General features: G+C 48.9%; 1 protein-coding gene across 8 annotated transcripts in view; it reads right to left on the reverse strand.

The window, feature by feature from the left end:
* Nucleotides 1-27459, reverse strand: part of IL16 (interleukin 16) — a 129777-nt gene that overhangs the window by 31800 nt on the left and 70518 nt on the right. For all 8 annotated transcript variants that reach the window (XR_016217648.1, XM_008275284.5, XM_089309523.1 and 5 more), the window contains 4 exons: nt 11613-11718; nt 6279-6421; nt 4126-4236; nt 1899-2013 (listed from right to left, as the gene is read on the reverse strand). Coding sequence is in view for 7 of the 8 variants with exons in the window: in XM_008275284.5 (XP_008273506.4) it covers nt 1899-2013; nt 4126-4236; nt 6279-6421; nt 11613-11718 (475 nt within the window). In the remaining variant the exon portion in view is untranslated. The remainder of the gene's footprint in view (nt 1-1898; nt 2014-4125; nt 4237-6278; nt 6422-11612; nt 11719-27459) is intronic.

Below are 27459 nucleotides of genomic sequence, written 5' to 3' on the forward strand. Positions count from 1 at the left end.
TCTTCTGCTGCTTTCCCAGGTGCATTAGCAGGGAGCTGGATTGCAAGGGGAGCAGCCTGGACTCAAACAAATGCCCATATGGGATGCTGGCATTGCAGGAGGCTGCTTAACCTGTTGTACCACAATGTTGGCCCCAATACTTGTTTCTTATTGTGAAATTATTTTTCAGAGTATTCTATCCTGCTGTAGGATTCCCCTAAGACTTAGGTCACTGCCATTTGCTTCTGTTTCCTTCCCAAGCCACCACAAGAATTTCGGGGGTTGGGACTAGCTTCTGCATTCACCTCTACGCTTGGGGATCTGTGTGCCCTACAAGGACTACAAAGGAGGCCTGCACGCTCGTATGTGAGACGGGCCTTGGGATTCACTTGCATCAGGAGCGATGGACAAAGCTGAGTTTCCCTGTGGCTTCCCTGCCCATTAGCCTTCCACAAGGGGCTGCCCCTCTGGTATCAAGGCTTCATGCAGCTTCTCAGAGCCTCATGTGGACCCAAACCCTGTCCCTGTCTCTAGGTGGCACTCGTATCCTAGCGCCTGTCCCCGTGGGTCTACAAACAGTCAGCAGTTCCAGGCCTCCTGAGTTTGTCACACTTAGATTTTGTTTCTGTGTTTTCTGGCGGCTGGGCATGTACATTTCTTTTTGGGTTTGAATGTCCTCTTTTACCCAGCCTGTGTGTGTGTGTGTGTGTGTGCTGGAAATAGCGGGTGCAGGCAGGGCAGGGAGGGCATTGGAACCTGCTCACGCCAGTGGGTCACTGGGACCAAACTGAGAAATGAAAGGACCCAGCCCTTGTCCTTGTGAAACTGGAAGTCTGGGAGTGAAAACTGACATGTTCAGAGAATCATCAAATTAGAATCAAGTGTGTGCTCAAGAAAAGCCAGACAAAGAAAACATTTCGGAATGTCTACTCTAAAGTGCACAAAGGGCTGAACTTCCCCTTGTTAGAACATCCATCTTCACGGGGCACGTAGCCCGGCCTCGCACCCTCCAGAATACACAAGGACTCAATGGTTTGTGGGAAATGCGACTCAAAGGTAAGTTTGTTTTGGTGCCAAAGCATTTTTAAATCTATGCATCGTTTCTTCGTGATAGGCACTTCCCACAGACTTGTGTCTCTTCCTTATTTGGCTACATCTGGTGGAAACTGACTGTCCTGAGTTTCGCCAAATCAATCATTCTTTGGAAGGGGAACAGATCTGAGACATCAGTAGCCTCAGCCCATGCACCAAACTTCTGTTACAGCTCATGCATCCCCCCCTCCAAAGAACTTAAGAGCGCAAGCTTTACTTTCTAAGCTATGAGATGCCATTGGGCCAGTGATTGGAGGCTAGAATTAGGAGGAAGCTGAGTGTTTTGTGTTTATTATATCATTAAATCATATTACATCACATCATATATATAATTTAAGTGTCTTGTGGTTACTATATCACTAATACTTGAGACAAGTACCCAAGAAAAATAATGAAGCTTGACTTGGGGGCAGTTTGGCATCCAGGGCATAAAACAAAACACAACTGCCCTCCTTCCTGGGGGCCTTAAGCCCTACCCTACCCATGTCCAAACACGAAAGACAGGAAGCCAGCAGACAGCACACTCTGGATTCTGAGCCCACCTCTCTCCCCTGCTCTCCTGGGCTCCTGTGCTCAGCCTGCCTCTTAATTCAGCTGGTGCCCCAGCAGCCAGCCTGGCCCCTCTGCTTCCTGTCTCCACGCGCTCCATAACTTCAGCTACTTTCCGAACATTGGCGGGCTCCAGAGTCTACATCTGAACCCCAGGTCCCAGCAAGCCGTCTTCTGAAAGCCCCAGATGACACTGTGCACCCCTGGCTCTGGTCTAACTGTGCCAGATCTTGCATTTGACTTCCCTACCATGGTCTGGCGAGGGTTGCAAAACCAACCTTCTTGTAACCGTCCGTCGGCAGCAGCGGCTCCTCCAGCAAAGATGGTTTTGACGTAAATCCCAATGGGGCCATAGATGCTGTCCTGCCCCCCGACGATGCTGAAGCCCAGGCCCTGGGGAAGGAAGAGGAACAGGGGGAGTGAGGATTGTCCCAGCCTGGAACGGAGCAATCGGGGAGGAGAGAAGTGACCCTTTGTGCTGTGGGTCTCTGGGCCAGACAGAGGAGTGGGAGAGCAGTGACATGAAAGTCAGCCTGGGCCATGTAGTCTGGAGGTTGGGAGGAGGCTGGCTGGAGATGAGTGCCCTGGCTCTCTCCTCCCTCCGATTGATAATTCTGGGAAATTTCCTCCTGCCTCTGGTGTGTGTGCCAGGTAGGAACCAGGACAGACTCCCCCTCCCCCGCTTCAAGTGAGGGCTGCCACGGTATCAGCACCGGCGGGGCCAGGTGAACAGCTCTGAGCCCCGTGAACATGACCCATGTGCCGGGATGGGAGAGACGAATGGTCAGCAGGAGGAGCACCAGCTTAGGCAGGGCGTGGGCGAGCAGCGGCCCCAGGGCTCCTCCTCGAGCCACCAGCTCCTTCCTGAAATAAGCCCTCCAGATGCTACTTCTCACCCATCCTGGAGAGGCAGGGTGGCATAGTGGTTAAGAACAGGGCCCAGGGCCCAGGCAGTCTGGGATCACCACATTGGGTCAGCTGTCCGCTGACCAAGTGCCCCAGAGCGAGTCCTGTAACCTCCCGGACTCTGGTCCCCACCTCAATAAAAGGGGACCACAACAGGGCTTCTGTTCCCCAGGCAGACCCCGTAGCACAGCGTCTGGGATCTGGGAGCTGGTGGACTGTGTGATTCGACTTTGACTTGACCTCAGGCACCTGCTGATGTTTCCGGTTCTAATGCCTCCTTCTGACTCAACCCCAACCTCACCCCCACCTGGTGCCCCTGTTAATAACCAGGTCTTGGGCACATAGGCACATCAGGTGGGTGGGGGGAGGTCTCCCCATTCCTGGGCTCCAAGTTTCCTACTCATCCTACGCTCTCCCTGTTCCCCACCAACAGTGGTTACTGAATGTCCATTTCACACACACACCGGGAGAATTCAAACCACGCTGGGTCATCCTTGCATGAGTTTGGCTGCTCTTTCCCATGTTAGTCTCTCTTGAGCAGTGCAAAAAACCTGAACGTCAGTGTTTTGTTTTGTTTTCAAGTGCTTCTTCCTAAATTCAAGGGGCAAAAGCATTGTGATTCGGAAATCAGAAAGTGAGGACTGTCTGGGAGAGTTAGCGACTTCCTTGCAATCAGAGAGACCTGCATCCCGGCCACTCCCGCATCGTCTTCTCTTTTTCCCTCCCTACCGCACTCCCAGGAGAGAGAAGGAACACGAAAGCAGGTGTGTGGTTGGACGCTTCTCCTCTCGAAAGGCACTAGGTAGTAACGAGAGCTGTCCCTCGCACCACTGAGGTTATAGCAGGCGGGTTAGAGAATCCAGCCTTTCCTTACGTCTGCACCTGGGTGGCTTAGGCTACTCAGACAACCTGCTGTGTCTGTCTCAGTTATTTTCATTTGAATGTCAACCCCACACAGGAGGAGCGCTTCTACCCACTGGCTCATTCTCCAGATGGCTGCAACAACCAGTTTTGAGCCAGGCTGAAGCCAGGAGCTTTATCTGGGTCTCTCCCACCTGGGTGGCAGGGGCCCAAACACTTGGGCCATCCTCTGCTGATTTTCCCAGACCATCAGCAGGGAGCTGGATTGGAAATGCAGCAGCCAGGACATGGACCAGCGCCGATATGGGATGCAGGCATTGCAAACGGCAGCTTAACCTGCTATGCCACAAGGCCAGATCCATATTTTTTAAAAATTTGATATTTGGGTCCATGCTGTCTTATGGCAACAGCTGAATGGTAGAGGTGAAACCAGGACTCGGAAACCTGCGCCGATGGTTTTGATTTGCGTATCAGGTAACGGTAAACTCTGGAAAACTGCACGCCAGGAATGAATGAAGGAATGAGCTTTGAAAGGCAGTCGGTATGCAGTAGGCACCTCTGTTTGAAAAGTGTCACCTGGTCTGCTTCATAGAATGAATGTCGCTTGAGACTCAGCGGGTTCTGAATTGCAAGACCGAGCTCGCTTGCATTTGCTTCTGTCCAACAGTGGCTCTCTACCCTTCCCCCAACACAATGATACCATTCTGGGTCCTCCTGTGGGCCATGGTGCTTTCTTACCTTCGCCTGGCCCTTCATCAGCACAACATTGGAGATGACCGAAGCCTGGAGACCCCCAGACGGCTGTACAAGCTGGGCCGTGCTCAGTGACCGCGTTGGTCGTGACGTGCCCTGCAAAGAACAGCCAGGGTGGCAACGGCTGAGCAACACAGGGGAACAGCTCACAGCTCCCCCAGAAGGAGGAAAGCCCAGCCAGCCACGGAGACAGCCAGAGCCCCTCTCTCCCAGGGCTCCGCAGTGTCCAGACCAGCACACGGTTGGTAGGATGCAGGTGGGGAGCAGTGGAGTTGGTGGACCTGGAGCCAGCTTGGCTGGCCTCGATCTTTCCACTGGCCAGCAGCACAAAGCCCACCAGGGCTCCTTAAAGTGACGTTCGCAGACCATGCTGCTCCCAGAATGAGTCCCCCTAGTCAAAGGCGAAAGCCAAGGCTCAGAAGCGAGCTGCCAAGCATGCCCTCTGTAAGCTGTGTTCAGGAGGCCAGCCGCCCCCACCACCCCAAGCCCTAGTTGCCCAGTGCTGGCTTCAGAAGATGCTACAGTGTTCCCCTGTGCTCTGCCGCAGGCCTTGATATGCAGAAAAGCCAGGACTGGGCAAGCTCTCGGCTCAGAGTGTCACTGCGGAAGCCATCTGTTTATGACACTGGGAAACCTCATTCCCAGTTTGCAAATAACATGCACAGCGACTCAGGAGGGGACAGGAAGAGAGAACAGAACTGTGCTGAGCGTCCTCCATGTACCAGGTGGCACATCAAACAACACGTGAGCGGGGAGCCTGCGCTTGGAGAGCTCTTGATTGCTGGGGGGGATAGGACACTGGCGTAAGCGATCTTGGGTTGGGTCAGCCACGTAAGGGAGGGTCAGACGCCTCCCGCAGGGCATCTGGATAAATGTGAGGGCTGCACGGCTGCAGGGCTCAGAAGAGCATCCGGACAAAGGGAGTGTCAGGAAGGCATTTGTAGGCTGCTGGGGTTGCTAATTGGGATGTTACAGACAGAGGGCGCTGTGCGGTGACAAATGGCTGCCTGAGGCATTTGGAAAGAAACCATGGGAGGGAGTGTCAATGGCAGGTGGGGTGACGAGACAAAGGGACCCTCTGCTTTGTATCTGCTTGGCTCACAGCCCGCAAGCTGATGCCAGGTAGGGGGAAGGGTGTGGTCTGAGGAGCCCCATAGGGCTTGATCCAAATTCTAGTGCCTCACATTCTTGTCTTTGAATATCTATGAAAGGCAGAGTTAGGGACAGAAAGGGCAAGAGAGAAGAGAGATAGGGGGCTTTGGGGGATCTTCCACCCACTGACTCACTCCCTAAATGGTTGCAACATTCTGGGGAGTGCCAGTCTGAAGCCAGGAGCCAGCATCCATCTGGGATCTCCCACCTGGGTGGCAGGGGCCCAGGGACTTGTGCCATCTTCTCTTGCTTTTCTGGGCCATTAGCAGGGAGCTGGATGGGAAGTGGAGCAGCCAGGACTCAATCGGCACCAAAATGGATGAGGACGTTGCTGGTGGTGGATTCACCCTTAGGTTTTAAGGTGCACGAGCTCAGATAGTCACTCACCTCACCAAGGCTCAGTTTTCCCCCTGTAGAACAAGCCTGGCAACACACCCCTTTCTAAGCTGGTTGGAGACAGGGAGTCAATGCGGGTCACTGCACCATAGGGGCTGGAACACAAGCTTGGAGACATAAAGATCCGGCTCCCACTCCCTGCCTGTTCCTTACCAGCGGCGTGAGCTCACATGGATTCCTTAACTTGTCTGAGCCCCACTGGCTTTGTCTACCTGTCAGGTTATTGTGCAGGTAAAGTCTCCGTTTAGGGTCTGTGTTTATGGTGTATTCTCTGCAAGTAGGGGGTCTTCAAAAAGTTCATGGCAAATATGTATTGGGAAAATTTTTTTCCCAAATATCCACGGATTTCCTGTTTTTTTGTTTTGTTTTGTTTTTCAATAAAAAGCAGACTTCACTTTTGACTTCATTTTGCCATGAACTTTTCGAAGTTCTCAGCCCTAGAGCCTGTTAAGTGGCTACAGTTGCAAGTGACCGGCACAAGGGGGCGCTCGATAGCTGCCTGTTCTTAACGTGGTGGCCAGACCCACTGTCCAGCTACGTGGGTTAGCAGGACAAGGAGGTGTCTTCCCCTTTCTTGCCTTCTTTCTTACCGTGGCCTTTGCTGCTGGACAGTCCAGTTGCTGCGAGAGGGACTTCCTGTTACTACACAGAGAATAAGGCTGCCGGTCTGCCAATGCTGCAGATTTCTTGGTCGTGGGAAAATCAATGTCTCCAGTGCAGTAGGGATTAACACCTAAACCGAGAGGAAGAACAGGAAGAAATCACCAGGGCTCTCAAAACACAAAGCTCAGGGGAAACCGAGATCCACCCCAGCCTAATGCCCCTGCGTGAGCCTGGTGCCGGGGTGGGCACGAAGCACCCACTGCCCATGCAGGCAGAAGTGGCCACAGAGGGGCATGGACAGGTTATCCTCTCTCTCCATCCATGCCTGCTGTGCTGCAGGCTCAGTAAGAGGTGGCTGTGTGTCCAACAGGTTGAGCAGGGTGCCTAGTTCTCACAGGATGCCACGTCACATTGAATGCCGGCTGCAAGGGAGTTTTTAACTACAGTGAACACAAGGACAGCACAAAGTCCCAGAACAGGTGCCACACAGAGGGTGCGCAGGAGGAGACTGCATGTGGATGGGGAGGAAGGGGCTCTCTCTGGCTGCCTCTTCTGCACATGGGTTCACACGCAAACACACATACACACACACACACACCCCCAAACACACAACTCTGATTCTTTGGAGATCTAAGGAAATGCAAAGAAATTGGCTTTTTCTTTGAGGGAACCCAGAGTTTTTTCTTCCACCCAGCCGGGGGCTCGCCTCCACCATCGCAGCAGCTGGGGGCACTTCCAGGGATGATCTGACCTGACTGACAGCTGTCTAGAGCAGCACATCCCACCTGGCATGCGCTAGCCACAAGTGTCATTGAGACGTGCCTACTCGCTGCATTTTCAGAAAAGGGAAGAGAAACAGGTGAGATGATTTTTTTCCAGCTTAATACAAAAGTACTTTAAAAACTTAGTGGAGAAACTGAATTAAAGATAAGTTCATTTGGGAGCCAGCATTATGGCATGGTGGGCTAGGCCTGCCACTTGCATGACCAGCGTCAGGTATCAGAGTGCACATTGGAGTCCCAGCGGCTCCACTTCTGATCCAGCTTCCTGCTAATGCAACTGGGAAAGCAGTAGAAGATGGCCCAAGTAGTTGGGCCCCAGCACCCATATGGGAGACCCAGATGGGTCTTCAGCCTGGCCCATTCCTGGCCACTGAGATCATTTGGGGGAATGAACCAGTGGACAGAAGATCTCTCCTTTCTTTCTGGTTCTCCTTCTCTCTGTCACTCTGCCTTTCAATAAAAAAAAAATCTCAAAGGTAAGTTTATTCAAGTGCAAAAATACTTCATGCATAGTTTTTTCCTAGTACCCATTGTTCATGAACTTCTCAAAGACCCCTTGTGTATCTAAACTATTGTCCTTTCAACGCACAAATTATCCCTCGATTGCCACCAATGAGACCTACTTCCTGTTTCTGGGCTGTTTCTGCATCAGTGCGTCTTCTGCCTACTTGTAGGGCTCTCCATTTGCCTGGGCCACATTTCAAGTGTTCAAGAGCCACCCAGGCCAGTGGATCAGGCTGGAAAGGGATCCGGTTTCGCTAGTATTCCTGAGCTGGGTGAGGGCACAGGATTTTTCCAGAGGAAAAGTGAGATTGGCCACAGTTCAGAAGGGACACAGGATGGGGCAGAGTTTTCAGTTTGCTTTGATTTTTTTTTTAAGATTCAGTGGAGCCATCACAGTGATATAGTGGGCCAAGCCTCTGCCTGCAGCGCCAGCATCCAGTGTGGGTGCTGGTTTATGTCCCAGCTGCTCCTCTTCCCCTCTAGCTCTCTGCCGATGGCCTGGGAAAGCAGGGGGGAAGATGGCCCAAGTGCTCTCTCTGCATCTCTCCCTCTCTCTGTCTATAATTCTATCTCTCAAGGAAATAAATAAAATCTTTTTAAAAAAAAAAGATTTAATTATTTGAAAGGCAGAGTTACAGAGGGGCAGAGGCAGAGAGAGAGAATCTTCTATCTGATGGTTCACTCCCCAAATGGCTGCAACAGCTGGAGCTGGGCTGACTCGAAGCCAGGAGCCAAGAGCTTCTTCTCCCACATAGGCACAAGGACCCAAGCACTTGGGCCATCTCCCACTGCTTTCTCAGGGGTATTATCAGGGAGCTAGATCAGAAGTGGAGAAGCCGGGACTCAAACCAGTGCCCATTTAGGATGCTGGTGCCCCACACGATAGAGGCTTAACCTGCAATGTCATAACACTGGCCCTGCTTTAAAAAAAAAAAAAAAAAAGATTTATTTATTTAAAAGGTAGAGTGACAGAGAGAGAGAGAGAGAGAGAGAGAAAGGGATCTTCCCTCCGCTGGTTCACTTCCCAAATGGCCACAACCAGCTGAAGCCAGGAGCCAGGAACTCCATCCAGGTCTCCCACATAGGTGGCAGGGGCCCAAGTTCTTGGGCCATTTTCCAGATGCATTATCAGGGAGCTGGATTGGAAGTGGAGCATCTGAGACTGGAATCAGCACCCATATGGGATGGTGGCACTGCAGGTGGTAGCTTAATTCCCTATACCCACAGTGCAGGCCCCTTTGGTTTGCTTTTATTTTCAGGATGGGAATGACTTAAAGTTAGGGTATAGGCTTAAGAGAGAAAGGCCCAGGCCAGGGTAGGTTGAGAAGAAAATAGGCAAGGACCAGCATCCCTGGGAGGCCCCACAGGGGGCCGAGGAAAAGGACGGGGTGAGGTAGGGACGGGAGCGCTCTTGACTGGCAGTAGGAGGCCCTGCATGATTTACACAGATCCATTGCTCCTGGGCAGACCCACAGGAAGAGGAAGGGGAAGGCACAGGCACACGTGGGAAATAGAGGGCAGAGGGTCACAGAGTGGGGTTGGGAAGAGAAGTTGGAGGCTGGATCTAAATCCCCTGCGCCTCTTAGCATTGAGGGGTGAATTATAAGCAGACAGATGCTGTGCCTCCTGACAGATGGACAGAGGGCTCCCGGGGGGAGCCAGCCGGCTCATGCTTGGTCCTCTGGTTGGGGGCTGCTGGACTTCACTCTTCACTTTATCAGAGAGGACGTGGAGGCTCAGGGGGGTTACAAGCACCTCACGAGAGGATCCAGGGTCCCAGGGTCCCCCTCTTTGCCTGCAGCAGCACAGGGAAGCCGTGATGGGAAGCAGTGTGCCAGGGCTCAGTTGGGGTCCAGAGGAGGAAGTAAGGAGCCAAGAGGCTGCCAGCCGGGCATGGTTCATAGAGCAAGCTCAGGGCAAGGAGCGCTCAGGGCACGGAGCTCGGCCACAGGCAGCCCCACATGTCCCCGACCCAGGTCACCCACAGGCTACTGGTGGCTGCTGGTCCCACTGCAGGTGCAAATCTGCAGGGGCCCAGGATGGGGGCCAAAGTCAGGACACAGTCAGTGTGCAGAGTTCCAGCTGCCCGGAGCCCCCTAACCCGCTCTCCCTGACAATCACTAGTGGCTCCGCCTCCCCCATCAAGCTGGTTTATCCTACAGCACCGAGTGTGTTAACTGAAAATATGGTTAAAAATCCCATTCAAAGGCCAACATGATTTTTGAAAGAGGAACAAAATCATGTTTGATGATTATGTAATAGCCAAGATTAAATTGAATTATGAGATGGAAGAAACATTAAGAAGAGGGACCAGAGTTGAATAACATCCCCTAAGCGGCTCATCTTTCATAAAGTGGAAATCTGGGACATGTAATGTATTAGTTAATTGACTAAGCCTGATTTTTAGTTAGCTGAGTTAAACTTAAAGGAAACCAGAAGTGAAAATAAAAATTGAATAAATCTTTCAAATCACTGCAAAAATTACACACACACACACACACACACACACAAATGTCCCAGTTAGCAAGAGGCAGAAGACCAACAAATGACAATTCTGGATACCAGGGAGCTTCAAAAAGTTCATGGAAAGTGTCAATTATCTTTTTTTCTTCTTTTACTTTTTTTTAAGATTATTTATTTGAGAAAGAGAATTACAGACCTCTCCGTCTGAGAGACAGAGAGAGGTCTTCCATTCACTGGTTCACTCCCCAAATGGCTGCAACAGCCAGAGCTGAGCCAGTCTGAAGCCAGGAGCCAGGAGCTTCTTCCAGGTCTCCCACCCGGGTACAGGAGCCCAAGGACTTATGCCATCTTCTGCTGCTTTCCCAGGCCAAAGCAGGGAGCTGGATCAGAAGTGGAGCAGCTGGGACTCGAACCACAGCCCACATGGGTTGGTGGCACTGCAGGCAGCAGCTTAACCCACTGTGCCTCAATGCCGGCCCCTGAAATTATCTCCAACGGAATAACATAAGGCTTAGAGATTTTGCAGGGACTTGCTCGAGGTCACACAGATGACTAGTTCCAGAAGCAGGATCCAAATCCAAGAGCCTTGGTTCCCAAGCAGGATCTCTGAACCAGGCACCAGCCCACTGCCTTTTGCACAGTCACCCCGGGTGTTGTGTGGGTGGCAAAGTCTCAAGGCCGTTATATAAAATGGCATAGTATTTGCATATAACCCATGCAATCCTTTCATAAGCTTTATATAATGGCTAGGTCGCTTATTATACCTAAAACAATATAAGTGCCATGTGTATCATTGTTAGGCTGTGTTGTTTGAGGGGAAATCATAACAGGAAAACAGCCTGCCTGTGTGTGTTCAGTTCAGACACGATGATTTTTTCTGTCTGTGGCTGATGGAGTCTGTGGATGTGTATTTCTCCAAAGGAATCATCTCAGGCACACAGGAAGTTTGCGAACAGACTTGGTGGCATTGCTGATGCTTGTAAAAAATGCAGAAGAGCATAAATATCTACTGGGGAGTTGGCTAGCGCTAGCCTATGTGTATTTCTACAGCGAAACGTGTAACACACTTTCCCCCACCTTTATGGCTTGGCGTGATTTTAATTTCTTAATGCTTTTCCGCATTCTTCACACTTTTCTGGCCTTGTGCTATTTGACGTGCCATACCCACGCATCATGAGGTCTTCTAGACTCCCCCCAGTCATGTTACAGATGAGGTGTGGGTGGGCGAGGTACCCGAGAGAGAGAGAGAGAGCGAATTATTCAGGAGCAGAGGGAGTAGAAGTCACAGCAGAAGTAAGACCTGTCTCTCAGCCTCCAGGCCCAGGTGGTCCACGCTTGGCACTTGGAGCTCAGTCACAGGAGTTGACCACGAGAGCCCTGATGGCCAATACAGCGCCCCCTAGTGGACCAAGACAGGCATACAATGAAGAATGTGCCCAGGGTGGCCAGTAGGCCACCAGCTTGGGTCAGCCCAACTAGTTTAGAAGAGATGCCCTCCCCCGAGTCTCCCCCCATCCCTGAGGTTCCTGGAATCAGGGAGCAGCTGCGCCCCACGCATTGGGAGACACTCACTCGTTGAGTTGCTGCGTGTCCTGTGGTGGCAGGCCTTAGGGAACAGGAAGTTACTCTGTGCCTCTGGTTTTCCTGGCTTTCCACGAGAGGAAGTTGCAGAGGATTCCTGTAAAACAATTCCCGTCTTTCATTCAGCAACTTAGAATAGAGATACACACGTCGTCGGGTGGGGTTTTGGTCCTGGCTGTGGAATGCCTTGTTGAATTGTCTGTCTCCCTTAAACTGGAGGGACTATAAGGTCAGGGGCTTAGGGCCCCTGGTATCCATTCATTCATAGACATGCATTCATCATCCCATCTTTATTTCTTTATTTGACTTATTTGCAAGGTAAAGAGAAAGACAAAGAGCTTCCATCTACTGGTTCACTCCTCAAATACTGGGAAGCAAAGAATCCAGGTCTCACACATGGGTGGCAGGGACCCGGCGACTTGAGTCATCCCCTGCTGCCTCCCAGGGGACACATCAGCAGGAAGTTGGAGCCTGGACTTGAACCCAGGCACAGCAGCATGGGATGTGGATGTCACAAATGATGTCTTTACACTGCACCAAACGCCTGCCCCATATTCATTGAGGGAAATATGGAATGAATGGACAGTGAGAGAGAGAGAGACAGAGAGAAAGGTCTTCCTTTGCCTTTGGTTCACCCTCCAATGGCCGCCGCGGCCAGCACGCTGCGGCTGGCGCACCGCGCTGATCCAAAGGCAGGAGCCAGGTGCTTCTCCTGGTCTCCCATGGGGTGCAGGGCCCAAGCACTTGGGCCATCCTCCACTGCACTCCCTGGCCACAGCAGAAAGCTGGCCTGGAAGAGGAGCAACAGGGACAGAATCCGGCACCCCGACCGGGACTAGAACCTGGTGTGCTGGCGCCGCAGGCGGAGGATTAGCCTAGTGAGCCACGGCGCCAGCCGATATTACATAGACTTTTAACTGATGTCCAAAATACTGAATGCGTAAGTTGGCTAATAGGTGTCAGGTTCTGGGCTGCACACTGGGGCTGCAGACGTGAACAAGACAGACGAGGACATCAGCCTTGGGGAGCTGAGCAGCCACAAGAAGCAAACCGGTGGAGATGCGAGCTGATCTCAGAGCGCCACAGTGACAGTGAAGGGGAGACCTGGAGAGGGACGTGAGCAGGGAGCCAGGGACGCGTGAGCGCGAGGAGCTGATGAATCAGTTACCCTGTTCGGGGACACAGCAGCCCCTCCCACAAGCACTGTTGAATGAATGTTGGGTAAACAGATTTTAAAATATGGAACCATCCGTGGATCCTTGAGAATATTATTCTGCGGATTTCTATCTGCAAAGATTTCATTTAGGCCTTTAAAAAATCAGTATCGCCAAGACAAATTTGCTTCTGGTTCTCTTAGTTCTTTTTCTACTCTGTCATGTCAGTCAACTTCACTCATTTTTTTTTTTATAAGATTTATTTATTTGAAAGAGTTACACAGAGAGAGAAGGAGAGGCAGAGAGAGAGAGAGAGAGAGGTCTTCCATCCACTGGTTCGTTCCCTGATTGGCTGCAATGGCCAGAGCTGTGCAGATCCAAAGTCAGGAGCCAGGAGCTTCCTCCAGTCTCCCACACGGGTGCAGCGGCCCAGGGACTTGGGCCGTCTTCCACTGCTTTCCAAGGCCACAGCAGAGAGCTGGATCAGAAGTGGAGCAGCCAGGTCTCGAACCAGCACCCATATGGGATTCCGGCACTGCAGGCAGCGGCTTTATCCGCTAAGCCACAAGGCCAGTCTTGCTCCTTCTTTTATACTAGCAATTTGGAAATTTGGGTGTAGATGCCGTGTATTAAACAGCAGTCGTGGGCATCTGCTGCGGGTGCTTCCCTAGCTTCTCCGCCCTGTGTGGTTGACCGTGGGCTAATGAGCCTTCCCTCAACCGCACCTCACCTGCGCCGCGTCAGCAGAAAGTTCTCATGGGTTCCAGAATGTGGTTGGCCCTTTTCCGTGGTTTCCTGTTCTGACATTCATGGTTCCCTATTTGTACAATCCTTGTGAGTTTTGCCAGAAGTCTCTAACAGGTGGAGGAGCTAATAAAGTGTGCTGGGTACCCACGTGGAGGCAGAGTGTATCTAGTGCGGGCAAGGAGACCCTGCAGGAAACCACACATCAATCCCCATGTAATTCTCCTCTAAGGTGTTTCCAATCAGATAACTCCACAGGGGGAATTCCAGGCACTCATTTTTCTCTTCAGCGACAGATGGCGCTATGTTAACTCGAATAGAACGCTCTGTAACAGGCTAGTCCGGGGAGTGAAAAGGCAAGTCAGGGTTACGCAGAAGGTGACTGACTTCTGTTGGACTCTGGAGATGTATTTCCAGGATTTAGCATCATGACTAGTTCTTTGAATTCATTGCTTCATACAATATAATATCCAAAAAGTATTTCTCAATTGCAATGGTCGGACGAGATCATGCTCTGATTCTAATTTCAAGACTTCCCTCTGGCACGGTCTCCACTCCTGTGTACAGCCCAGTGAGACAGGGGAGGGAAGCCATGGACGGTGGTTTCAGCAACTCTTCTAGGTCCACAGAAGACAGAGGAGCTCGGTGAAGCAGCCAGCTGGTCTACCCGTCCAAGGGCAAGCCTCACTCCCGAAGTGCCTTTGAAACATGTATTTCCCCCAAACTATGTATTAACATGAAAGTAAATAAGTAAGGAATACACGAGATGTGGAATACTTGGCGTCTTTAAAAGTAGTGTTAACAGAAGATCTTCGTGGCATAGGCACGTTTGTGTTGGTAGATTAAAAACAGATTTCACGCCTCACCTCGAGGGCACCTCCAGAAGTGCATGAGAAATGCAAACTGTGAAGAAGCTTACAAAGAGAAAGGACTGGAAATAAATAGGCCAAAATACTAACACTCATGCATTCAACAAACATTTATCAAACACTCCGTCCTAGGAGCTATTCCGATTCGGAGGAGATGGCAGTAGATGAGAAACTCCAAATCCCGCTCCCATAGATAAGCAAGAGTGTGCTTGGGTGATGGGGTTGTGGGTGTGGCTTTTCATGTATCTTTTTATAGTTTCCATATTTTCAGTAGTGAGCCTGATTATTTCATAATCAGACCAAAGACAACTGATGGGTGGAGTTGGTCTCCCATCTGGAGCAGCCTCTGGGGCTGGGACGTTTGCACAGGGCACACGCAGAACGGAACACAAAGGGCTGCCCTCGAAGCTGCAGGGTTGTCAGCGAGGCCATGCCACTGGCACAGTCACCTCTGAACACACGTCCCCTTGTTCTCCTCCGAGCCCGCAGCCCTGGGGATCAGCTCTGTGAGTGAGGCGCCCCGTCGCCAGCTGGGCAGCCTCATCTGCATTTACCTGCAAAATTCTGGGGCAGTGGGTCCTGCAGGCAAGATGTTTCCAGCATCTAAACTCCCCCGGGGCTGGAAAGTTCCATTGCTCTGTGAGGGGAGCTTGCTTTGTACGCAGACCCGCTGGCTGGCCCTGCTGGAGTTAGCGACAGAACCCTGAAGATTCCAGTGTGTGTGGAACCCGCTCTCAGCAACACAAACGTCTCTGTTTGCTCTGTGCACTGAGATGCTCTGCCCGAGGGGAACCACAAAATCCGATCCGACCGTCCTCACTGGGGCTTGCTTCCTGTGGTTGAGCTGATCAAGCCATCGCTTTGATCTCTAAGTCAGGGGGATAAAGAGAAGGCCAAGCAGATGGGCTCTGGGACGGCCACAGGTCATGTGGGACCACGTGGCTGCCCGCCTCCTGCTGCAGAGGGGGAGGTGGGGGACAGGATCCCTGGGGTCCTCCTCACATCCTCCCGCCTCTCAGTCCCTGCCTGGACAGTCCCCAAGCCCCTCTGGTCCACTTTGTCAGACTTCCCTAACACATCCTCTCTCAGTGTCTCTGCTGGGGCTTCCAGTATTCCTTACAGAGTGGACTGTTACAATGGCCAATGTTGGGGGAAGGGCGGATATCAGGCAAAGCTGTTTTTAGAAAATATTTTTCGGGGCCGGCGCTATGGAACAGCAGGTTAGAGCCCTGGCTTGCAGCACCGGCATCCCATTTGGGTGCCAGTTCAAGTCCCAGCTGCTTCACTTCCAATCCAGCTCCCTGTTGATGCGCCTATGAAAGCAGCAGAGGACGGCCCAAGTCTTGGGCCCCTGCACCCATGTGGGAGACCCAGAGGAAGCTCCTGGCTCCTGGGTTTGAATTGGCTCAGCTCCAGCCATTGCAGCCATTTGGGGAATGAACCAGCTGATGAAAGACCTCTCTCTCTCTCTCTCTCTCTCTGTGTGTGTCTCTGCCTCTCTCTGTAACTCTGTCTTTCAAATAAATAAAATAAATCTTTTTTTAAAAAAGATTTAGAAAAGAATATTTTAATAGATGGTGCTGTGATAAATGGATATTTACCTACAAAAGAATGAATGTGGATTCCTGTCTCACTCTTTTTTTTAAGATTTATTTATTTGAAAGAGTTACACAGAGAAGGAGAGGTAGAGGTAGAGGTAGAGAGAGAGAGAGAGGTCTTCCATCTGCTGGTTCACTCCCCAGAAGGCTACAATGGCCAGAGCTGCGCCGATCCGAAGCCAGGAGCCAGGAGCTTCCTCCAGGTCTCCCATGTAGATGCAGGGGCCCAAGGACTTGGGCCGTCCTCCACTGCTTTTCCAGGCCACAGCAGAGAGCTGGATTAGAAGTGGAGCAGCTGGGTCTCAAACCAGCGCCCATATGGGATGCTTGCACTGCAGCCTGCGGCTTCACCTGCTATGCCACAGCGCCAGCCCCATCACACTTTTTTCGTTAAACAGAAGAAGTCATTAAACCTTATCACAGGTCTACTGGTAAGAGCTAAAACTTTCAAGCCCTTCAAAGAAAATGGAGGTGCAATCTCCATGCCCCTGGGTTAGAGAAACTTAGATACAACAATAAAAGCACAGCTGACAAAAGAAATAATAGGAATGTGGGTTTCATTACAATCTGAAACTTTTGTGACGCCATCAAAGAAACGAAAAATCAATCTGCAGGGTTGGCGAAATATTTGGAAGTTGTATATTTGATAGGGACCTTGGTGTCTAGACTGTGTAGAGAATACTTGTAACTCAATAATAACAAGACACATCACCCAATTTTTAAAAATCAGCAAAGCACCTGAAGAGACAGAAGAGTCCTAGAAGCCCATGCAAGTGCAACATGACGAGCCAGCAAGGAAAGGCAACGCAGGCCGCTTCAGACCCCCCCAGGGACGGCTGTGGTCACACCCACTAACCCAGGCAGGTTTGGGAGAGCTGGGAGCCCCAGATACGGATGGTGGAGATGGGAAAAGGGCGCGACTGCTTGGGAGAACAGGCAGTGTTTATGACACTATACAGCAGTTCCACACCTAGGTATACACTCGAGAGAAACGAAGGCGTCCGCGCATGTGGATCCTTGTCAAATGCCCTCAAAGCAGCATTATTCGTAAAATACAACCCACGTGTCTACTACCCGACAAACAGATGAACAAAATGCGGCACTTTCATGCAATTGGAAATTTTGGAAATCGAAAGGAATGCAATTCTAATGCGTGGTTCACTGGAAAGCATTAAGCTAAGTGAAAGAAGCCAGCTACAAATGACCACATTCCATGTGACTTGATTGATATTAAATGTCCAGAACAAAAGAAAATATGTCCAGAACAGGAAAATCTGTAGAGCCAGAAAGTGGGCTAGTGAATAATTAGGGATGCAGCACAGGTCGGGGTGTGAGGTCAGACTGCTGGGGGTGGGAGGTTTCCTGCAGGGGCAATGGAAATATTCGAACATCAGACAGCAGTGATGGCTGACAATTCTGTAAGTCATCTAAACACAATGTAACACCTTTATATGGCTGAATTGTGTATGTGAGTTACATCTTAATAAAGCTCTTGAAGATGGGATAGTTATAGTCCTTTCCCAATTCCCCTTCCCCCTATCTTTTCTCCCTTAAATCCCTCTGCACCCTAATGCCAACGTGATTTTTTTTTTTTTTTTTTTTGACAGGCAGAGTGGACAGTGAGAGAGAGAGACAGAGAGAAAGGTCTTCCTTTGCCGTTGGTTCACCCTCCAATGGCCGCCGCGGTCGGCGCGCTGCGGCCGGCGCACCGCGCTGATCCGATGGCAGGAGCCAGGAGCCAGGTGCTTTTCCTGGTCTCCCATGGGGTGCAGGGCCCAAGCACCTGGGCCATCCTCCACTGCACTCCCTGACCACAGCAGAGGGCTGGCCTGGAAGAGGGGCAACCGGGACAGAATCCGGTGCCCCGACCGGGACTAGAACCCGGTGTGCCGGCGCCGCTAGGCGGAGGATTAGCCTAGTGAGCCGCGGCGCCGGCCGCCAACGTGATTTTGTAAAAATGCCCCAGGAGACACTCTAATGCAATCGCTGAGATGGATTCAACACCGAAACCAAACTCCCCGCCATTGCCATTCAGGGTCCTTCTTCCTCTGAGGCGCCCAGGCTGACCCAAGCCTCTGCACCCACTGCCTTCCAGGGAACCCTGCTTCTGGCTTGTGTGCTGTGTCCACTTGGTGCTGTCATCCTCCATGCTCGTCTTTGTCCTTCCAGATCCCTTTGTGAGTCACTACGTTTGTCCAGAACACCACAGACTCTGCTAGTCACATCCGAGGAAGGCGTAAAGCCTCAGCGGGGGGCCGGCTCTGTGGCGCAGCTGGTTAACACCCTGGCCTGCAGGGCTGGCATCCTATATGGGCACTGGTTCGAGACCCGGCTGCTCCACTTCCGATCCAGCTCTCTGCTATGGCCTGGGAAAACAGTAGAAGATGGCCCAAGTGCTTGAGCTCCTGCACTCACGTAGGAGACCTGGAAGAAGCTCCTGGCTCCTGGCTTCGGATCAGCGCAGCTCCAGCTATTGTGGCCAATTGTGGAGTGAACCAGCAGATGGAAGACCCCTCTCTCTCTCTCTCTGCTTCTTCTCTCTGTGTAACTCTGACTTTCAAATAAATAAATAAATTTTTTTAAAGCCTCAGCAGTTGAATACAGCTGTTTTAATGTCATAGGGCCAGCCATTCATTGTTCTTCTTCCCCACTATTGTTACATGCTGCTTTTTCTTTTCTTTTCTTTTTTAAAAAAAGATTTATTTATTTATTCCAGAGAAAGTTACAGAGAGAGGGAGAGACAAGAGAGAGGTCTTCCATTCATAGGTTCACTCCCCAGACGGCCACGATGGCCAGAGCTGGGCCGATCCAAAGCTAGGAACCAGGAGCTTCTTCCAGGTCTCCCATGTGGGTGCGGCGGCCCAAGCACTTGGGCCATCTTCTGCTGCTTTTCCAGGCTACAAGCAGAGAGCTGGATCAGAAGAGGAGCAGCTGAAACATGAACCGTTGCCCATGTGGGATGTCAGTGCCGCAGGTGGAGGCTTAATCTACTATGCCATAGCACCATCCCGGATTTTCTTTTTTAAAAAGGATCTATGTATTTAGTTGAAAGTGAAAGTGACAGAGAGAGGGAGAGACAAAGAAAGAGAAACTTCCATCTACAAGTTCATTCCTCTAATGGCTGCAACAGCCAGGGCTGGGCTAGGCTCAAGCCAGGAGCCTGGAACTGTTATCTGAGTCTCCGACATGGGTGGCTGGAGACTAACATTTAAGGGTCTTCCCCTACCTTTCCAAGCACATTAGCAGACAGCTGAATTGGAAGCAGAGCCGCCAGGACTCAAACAGGCATTCTGATGCGGGTTGCTGGCATTGCAAATGGCAGCTTAACCCTCTCATCACAACTTGTTTGTTTTTCTAAGCACATTATAGAATTAAATTTTCTAGTTAAAAAGTTTTTTTTTTTTAATAATTCGGAGGGGCCAGCATTCTGGCACAGTGGGTTAAACTGCAGCCTGGATACCAGCGTCCCATACAAGCCGTGGTTCATATCCTGGCTGCTCCCCTTCCAATCCAGCTCCCTACTAGTATGCCTGGGAAAGAAGCTGAAGATGGCCCAAGTGCTTTGGGCTCCTGCACTCATGTGGGAGATCCAGAGGAAGCCCCTGACTCCTGGCTTCAGCCTGGCCCAGCCCTGGCCATTGCGGCCATGTGGGGAGTGAGCCAACAGATGAAAGATATTCTCTCTCGCTCTCTCTCTCTCTCCCCCTCTGTATGACTCTGACTTTGAACTATATAAATAAATCTTTAAAAAAGTGTGAGTTCATGGGGTGGGTGTTTGTCTAGCAGATAAGCTGGCATTTGGGATGCCCACATTCTACAGCCCACACCTTTATGGGTGATAAGGAGCAGAACAGAAATCCCAATTCCTTCCTGAGCTGGGCACTTTCTTCCTGCCTAAGAAGAGGAAGCCCCAAATGACTATATTCTCATTTTCAATGTGAACTGGGCATAAGCCTATTCCACCCCTCAGGAACGGCATGAAAATGATTAGTCTGGAAACGGTCCTGAAGGGAAGGGGGGAATCCCCCCAGAATTAACAATTACCAGCTGGCGTTCACCACGCTGGCAACCCTAACTCATACCACATGGATGTCTTGAAAATCCTCCAGACCAGAATTCTGTTAAAGTGGTTCCAGGCTGGTTGTGTCCCAACTATCTGGCAGAAGCGAATCTAAATTTTTTCTGGGAGAGCCAGATTTCACATAGGTCACAACGATTCCCACAGACAAAGTGACAGGACATAGGAACTCTTAGAGAAGAAAGTAAAACAAAAATGAAACCCATGTTGAAACAGGATGCCATAAGCTCGAACCATAAAGAGTTAGACGCACCAGAATCAGCCCTGCAATATTTTACATTGCAGAGTGAGCAGGCACAGAATGCAAAATAGATATAGTTGATATTATTTCATCAATAGGCCTGATAAAGGACCCAGAAATGAAAAAGAATAATAAAATTAGTATGAAGAAGTAAAGAAATTGAACAGGATATTAGACAGCACTGAAGAGAGACTAAGAGAATTGGAGTATAGATCTGAAACAATGCCTACATGGCAACACAGAGAGATGTAAAATACAGAAGAGAGGAAACATAAAAGATGAAATGGCAAAGCCTAACACCCTCCAGAGCTCCAAAAAGGGGGGCTTGAAGCAGTGAGGAGGAGACATCCTTCATGTGAGGTCTAATGATAGCCCAGGCCCAAAGAAAGAAACCAGTGCGCAAATTCATCCAACCCAATACAAACTCCAAATTAGGAAAATGAAAAGAAAGACGCCTCTAGCCAGTTCCTAGTGAAATAACCAAACACCGAAACATACACGAGGAGTGTTCAAAGAGTTCACCGAAAATGCATGGTATGAAAAACTGCATGGATTTCAAAAACTTTTGCACCAAAACAAATTCACTATTCATTTCGTTTTCTCACAAGCTTTTTGAAGCACCCTCATTGCCACTGACAAAAATATTCAGAGAGCAATGACAGAGCAGCTTCAAACTGGGAATAATTAAACTTACAGCTCATGACTCAACAGCCATCACAGAAGCCAAATAACACTGAAATAATTCATAAGAAGACATACACGTGTATATGCATAGTTGAGAACAATAGAGTAAAAATTAAATAGAAGTTATAGATAGATAGGACAAATGTTAGCCAAGATAATGTTGGGAGCACTTACAGACAATGCAGATTAGAACAAGAAGAATTAATTGAAATGAAACTACCATATAATATAAATGCTTCCCTTAACAAAGAAGATAGAACAATCCTAAATTTGTTGCCACTTTGTAACACAGCCTCATAAAACTGACTGCGAGAAATTTCTAGCAGGGAATCTTTAACTGACCCCATAAGCTATTGATAGTTAAGGACACAAAAATGAGCAAGGGTCATGACAGAGTACAATATCTCCTCAAGGAAATACTTAACAAAAATAGTCCTCTACTGCACAGGGCCACCAAACAATTCTCAATAATTTCCAGGAACTGGAATGGCACATACTTCATTTTCTGATGATGACAGCACAAGTAATGATCAGTCATTTAGAAAGTTCACTGAAGAGACCAAAGTAGATTCCTGTTGCCAGAGGTTACGGATGGTGGGATTGGGGAGGGGGGAGGAGCTGGCACCAGTACCGAGGGGCAGCAGTAGGGAGATCTGTGCGCTGGTGGTGCACAGGGGTACCTTGGTCGAAGCAGTGGTTACACAAGGGATGACAGAACAGACCCCACACATAGTAGTGATGTCAAATGTGTGGCTTTTGGACCATAATTATGTAGGACGTGACCCTCAGGGGAGTTGATGAAGGGCACAGGGGAATCTGAATCTGTGATCATTTCCAAAGACACAAGGGGCTTTGGGGAAGATAACCGTAAAATGCTCATATATTTAAAAGTTGAAGCATAGCTCTAAATAACTCTAGCGTCAAAGAAGAAATCATACTGCAAGTTTAGAGCATTTAGAACTGAAGGAGAATGAAAAGCTGTATCTCAAATCTTGTGGAACACAGCTCATGCTAAGGCCATGCTTAGAGGAAAAGGTGTAGTCTTTAATGCTTGTATTTAAATAGAAAAAATGCAAAAACAGTGATCAAAGAAAGTAGAATCAAGAAAATAATAAGAAGAGCAAAATTTGTGAAATAAAATCAAACCTATCAGAGGGATAGTGACAAATTATAAGTTGGAGCAGGGAGCAGATCTTTGACCTAGCAATTAAGATATTGGTTGGGATGCCCACATGCAGGATCAGAGTGCCAGAGTTCAAGTCCTAGCTCCTTTCCTGATTCCAGCTTCCTGCTAACGTGCACCCAGGGAGGCAGCAGGTGTGGCTCAAGTAACTGGGTCCCTGCCACCCACAGGCCAGACCTGGACTGAGTTCCTGTCTCCTGGCTTTGGGCTGGCCCAGCCCCGGCTGTTGCAGGCTTTTGAGGCGTGAACCAGTCAATGGGAGTTCTCCCTGTGTGTCTGCCTCTTTCTCTCTCTGCCTCTCAAATTAAAAAAAATAAATAAAAATTCAAGGTTGGGTCTGTGAAAAGGTATTAAAATATTGATGCCACTTCAGCAAGATAATTCAAGAAAAGACATCAATAAGATGAGGGACAAAAGTGGACCTAATTATAGATGCAGTTAAGATTTAAAAGACGATCAGAAATTATAAACAAGCTTGGAGAATACATTTGAAAAATTGGATTAAATGAGGAAATTCTGAGAAAAATGAACTTTATCAAAACCAACTCAAGAAAAACTTGGAAACCTTCAAAGGCCTATAAAAATCAAAGTAACTGAGTGGTTTCAGATCTTTCCACATGGAAAATGTGACATGGTTTTTCAGACTAAGTCCTACAAATCATTCAATAAACAATTCCCAACACAGACAGAATGTTCCAGAAAGACCACACCTCACATTGGGTAAGGCTAGAGAATTAAGGCACCTGACAAGTAAAGAAAACCTGGATGCCAATAAAGGAAAGAGCCAAGAAATTCTGATGTCAGCGTGAGGTTAGCACAACCTTGGAACCAGCACAGGAAAGGAAATCCCAAGCCATCACATTCGTGGGCCTAAACTCATAAATAATACAAGAATCAACTGAAGCCAAGGAACTGAAGAACTGTTTAACATTGGGAAATAGATGAAATAATTTTCTGCTGTAGGCTAAAGAAAAAAAATCTTAAAAAGATTACATAGTATATGGGGGTACTTCAAAAATTCAAGGAAAAGGAAATTAAAAGATAAATTTATTTTGGTGCAAAAAATATTGAAATTAAGACATACTTTCTCAAATTTGCATTTTTCATGAACTTTTCTTTATTATTCAAGAAATGGCAAGGGAGAAAGTGTGTGTGCTTCCATCTGCTGATTCACTCCCTGAATGCCCACAATAGTCAGTACAGGGCCCAAGCTTAAAGTTGGGAGCTTGGAACTCAGTTCAGGTCTCTGACTTGGGTGGCAGGAACCCAACTACTTCTGCCTCCCAGGTTCCCCATTAACAAGAAGCTGGAGTCAGGAGCCAGAGCCTGGTGTTGAACCCATGTACTCTGATAAGGGACTTGGACATCCTAGGCTGCATCTTAATCTCTGGGTTAATCCCCACCCCTGCCACTAGCCTTTTGAAGTGCCTTCATGTGAATTCATTTTGCATGCCATTCTGGAACAGACAGAACTATAAAGACAGAGGAGAGACCAGTGGTTGCCTGGGCCCAGCTGGGGGTAAGGTGAGATTACAAAGGGACAGTACAGCGAAGCTTTGGGAGGTGATGGATTTCCTCTGCTCCTGACCGTAGTTCTGATCTCAGGAGCCTACACATGGGTTAAAACTTGTAGAACCCTACACCAAGGAAACAAAAAGGATTTATAAAGTGGAATGAACATAAAAAATACAAGAGGCCTGGAAGAGGTTGAAGAGAAGGAGCGATGTCATCAGTATTTAGAGATGTCACGATTACACATTGTAGAAAAGAAAACAAAATCTATAGATCAAATATAGTTTGAATAGAAGTTTTAAATGTGGGACTCATGCTGAGGTGCATCGAGTTAAAGCCATGGCTTGCAGTGCCGGTATCCCATAAGGGTGCCAGTTCAAGTCCGAGCTGTTCTACTTCTGATCCAGCTCTCTGCTATGGCCTGGGAAAGCAGTAGAAGATGGCCCAAGTCCTTGGGCCCCTGCACCCACATGGGAGACCTGGAGGAAGCTCCTGGTTCCTGGCTTCGGATCAGCCCAGCTCTGGCCACTGGGACCATTTGGGGAGTGAACCTGTGGATGGAAGACCTCTACCTTTCTCTGTAACTCTGTTTTCCAAATAAATAAAAATAAATCTTAAAAAAAAGTTTTAAGTATGCTGCATATAATACCAATTTCAGAATGAATTGTAGTTCCATGCTGGTGAGAAGAGTACACATACTTTCCCCTTCCCCTCCCCCCAAACACCAACTCAAAATCCTGGACAGTTCATATGAAGACTTTGAAAGGCATAGAAAAGACAGACACTTAGGAATATTGGGACCTAAGGAATGACAAGATGGACAGTCCCCTGGGAATGCTTTTTGCCTCTCATATCCCAGAAAGGTGGCAGGCAACCTATAGCTTCCGGCAAGTGCACACTAAACAAACCAACAACAAAAGTCTGAGCTCTCTAGCCAGACAACTATGAAAGGGGCAGGTCAGCAAGATGGAAAACTGGTGGCTGCATCCCAACCCCTTGCTAGCAATGGCTGAGTGGGAAACATAGACCTTTGCCCTTGCCAGGCTGTAACCAGGTGACCCAGCCTTGCTGCTAGGGTGGCGTTGGAGATGGATGTGTAGAGCCCGGGAGCCTGCCATCTGTCAGAGACCTCTGCACTGGCAGTGTGGGTGGAGATCACGTACAGAGGGGCAAGTCAGAGGTCCCTCGGCAGCCAGGAGGAGCTGCTATAGGCACAGTGTCAACAGGAGACAGCAAAGCAGGAGACTGAAACAAATAACAATGGTACAAAAATGTCCAGCATACAATCAAAAATCACTCAGCCTACCAAAACCCAGAAAGATAAGCCCCACCAGATGTGAACACTGAGGCAGCAGGAATACTATCACAGAGTTGAGGGCAACCATCGTGGAGTATTCCAATGAACTGTTATTAACATACTTTTTTATAAAATGAAGAAAAATATAGAAAAACCCATCAAAGAAACAGAGGATACAAACAACTGAGTGAAAATTGTAAAACTGAAAAATACAATTATCAAAAAAAGGGAAAAAATCTCAAGGGCTATACACAGAAGACAGGGGGAGAATCAGTAATTAGAAAATGAAGCAATGGGGTCGTTCATTGTGACGTAGCAGAAAAAGCCGCACCTTGCAATGCTGGCATCCCATGTGGGCACTGGCTTGAGGAGGAGGAGGAGGAGGAGAGAGGAGGAGAAACTCTGGAATCTTTTGTCTAGAAAAAACATTGTTCTTAAGTAAAGGGTCTTTTCCTTCTCCTCTTGAGTTTTCTAAATTATATTTGATGGTTGAGGGAAAAATTGCAACACCGTGATGTGATTCTAAACATACAGGGTGTAGAGAAAATATGGGAGACAATCATATAAAAAGTACGGAAGGACTGAAGGTCATTAATGGGAGGTAAATTTCCTGTAGTTCAGTGGAACTGATGACAAGATCACTGCTAGATTGTACTAACTTATGCACACATAATGTAATGTCTACACAACAATTTAAAACTATACAAAGAGATACTCAAAAATAGTGTAAACTAATCAAAATGGAATCCTAAAAAATGTTCAGTAGCTCACTGGAATGCAGAAAAAAGAAAATAGAAAGAACAAATAGGAAATATATATAAAATGGCAGATGTAAGTCCTGATATATTAATAATTATATCAATTATAAATGGTTTAAATGCATTAATTAAAAGATATTTCCAGGGCTGGTGCTGTGGCATAGCAGGTAAAGCTGCCAGCTGCAGTGTTTGGCATCCCATAAGGGCACCGGTTTGAGTCCTGACTGTTCCACTTCTGATCCAGCTCTCTGCTATGGCCTGGGAAAGCAGTGGAAAATGGCCCAAGAAGACCTGGAGGAAGCTCCTGGCTCCTGGCTTTGGATTGGCACAGCTCCAGCCATGTGGCCATCTGGGGAGTGAACCAGCAGATAGAAGACTTCTCTATCTCTCTCTCTCTCTCTGCCTCTCCTTCTCTCTCTGTGTAACTCTGACTTTTAAATAAATAAATGTCTTTAAAAAAAGAGGGATTTCGGGCCAGCACCACGGCTCATTAGGCTAATCCTCTGCCTTGCAGCACTGGTACAATGGGTTCTAGTCCCAGTCGGGGCGCTGGATTCTGTCCCGGTTGCCCCTCTTCCAGGCCAGCTCTCTGCTGTGGCCAGGGAGTGCAGTGGAGGATGGCCCAAGTGCTTGGGCCCTGCACCCCATGGGAGACCAGGATAAGTACCTGGCTCCTGGCTTCGGATCAGCGCAGTGCGCCGGCCTCAGCATGCCGGCTGCGGCGGCCATTGGAGGGTGAACCAACGGCAAAAGGAAGACCTTTCTCTCTGTCTCTCTCTCTCACTGTCCACTCTGCCTGTCAAAAAAGAAAAAAATAAATTAAAAAAGAGATTTCAAGAATAGATTGAATAACATGATCCAACTATATTTTGTCTACAAGAAACTGACTTCAAATGTCATGACATAAGCAGATGATAACAGGATGGAAAAAGCTGCCCCTTGGAAATATTCGCCCAAGGGAGCAGGAGTGGCTGTGTCAACGGCAGGTAAAGTGGACTTCTGAACAGGTTATCAAGAAGCAGCACTAAATGTGTAACCACCCAACAATAGAGCTGCAAAATATAAGAAGCAGAAACTGATGCAATGGAAAAGAAGAGCAAATAAATCCACCAGTGCAACTGCACACTTCAAACCCTGTCTCAACAGTTGACAGAAACTAGACAGGCAGTCAGCAGGGGCGTAGAGGAAGTGAACAGCAAGATCCAATCAACATGTACAGAACCAGTAGCAGCGTCCATATTCTTGCCAAGTGCCCACAGACCAAATCCTGAACCACAAAACCAACCACAACAAATTTGTAAGAATTGAAATCACTCAGAATGCGTTCCAGCACGATGGAATAAACTAGAAATCAGTAACAGAACAGAAATTCTCTAAACACTTGGAAACTAAATAACACTAAAAAAAAAAAAAAAAAAAAAAAAAAAAAAACAAAAAAACCAAACCCAGGGGCCAGCGTGTGGCGTAGCAGGTAAAGCCACTGCCTATAGTGCCGGCATTCCATAGGGGCTCTGGTTCGAATCCCGGCTGCTCCATTTCTGATCCAGCTCTCTGCTATGGCCTGGGAAAGCAGTAGAAGATGGCACAGGTCCTTGGGCCCCTGCACTCATATGGGAGACCTGGAAGAAGCTCCTGGCTCCTGGCTTTGGATCGGCGCAGCTACAGCCGTTGCAGCCAATTGGGGAGTGAACCAGCAGATGGAAGACCTCTCTCTCTCTCT

The sequence above is a fragment of the Oryctolagus cuniculus genome, chromosome 12 (assembly GCF_051225735.1).
Source record: "Oryctolagus cuniculus isolate XC-2025 breed Fujian yellow rabbit chromosome 12, ASM5122573v1, whole genome shotgun sequence".
NCBI classification, from domain to species: domain Eukaryota; kingdom Metazoa; phylum Chordata; class Mammalia; order Lagomorpha; family Leporidae; genus Oryctolagus; species Oryctolagus cuniculus.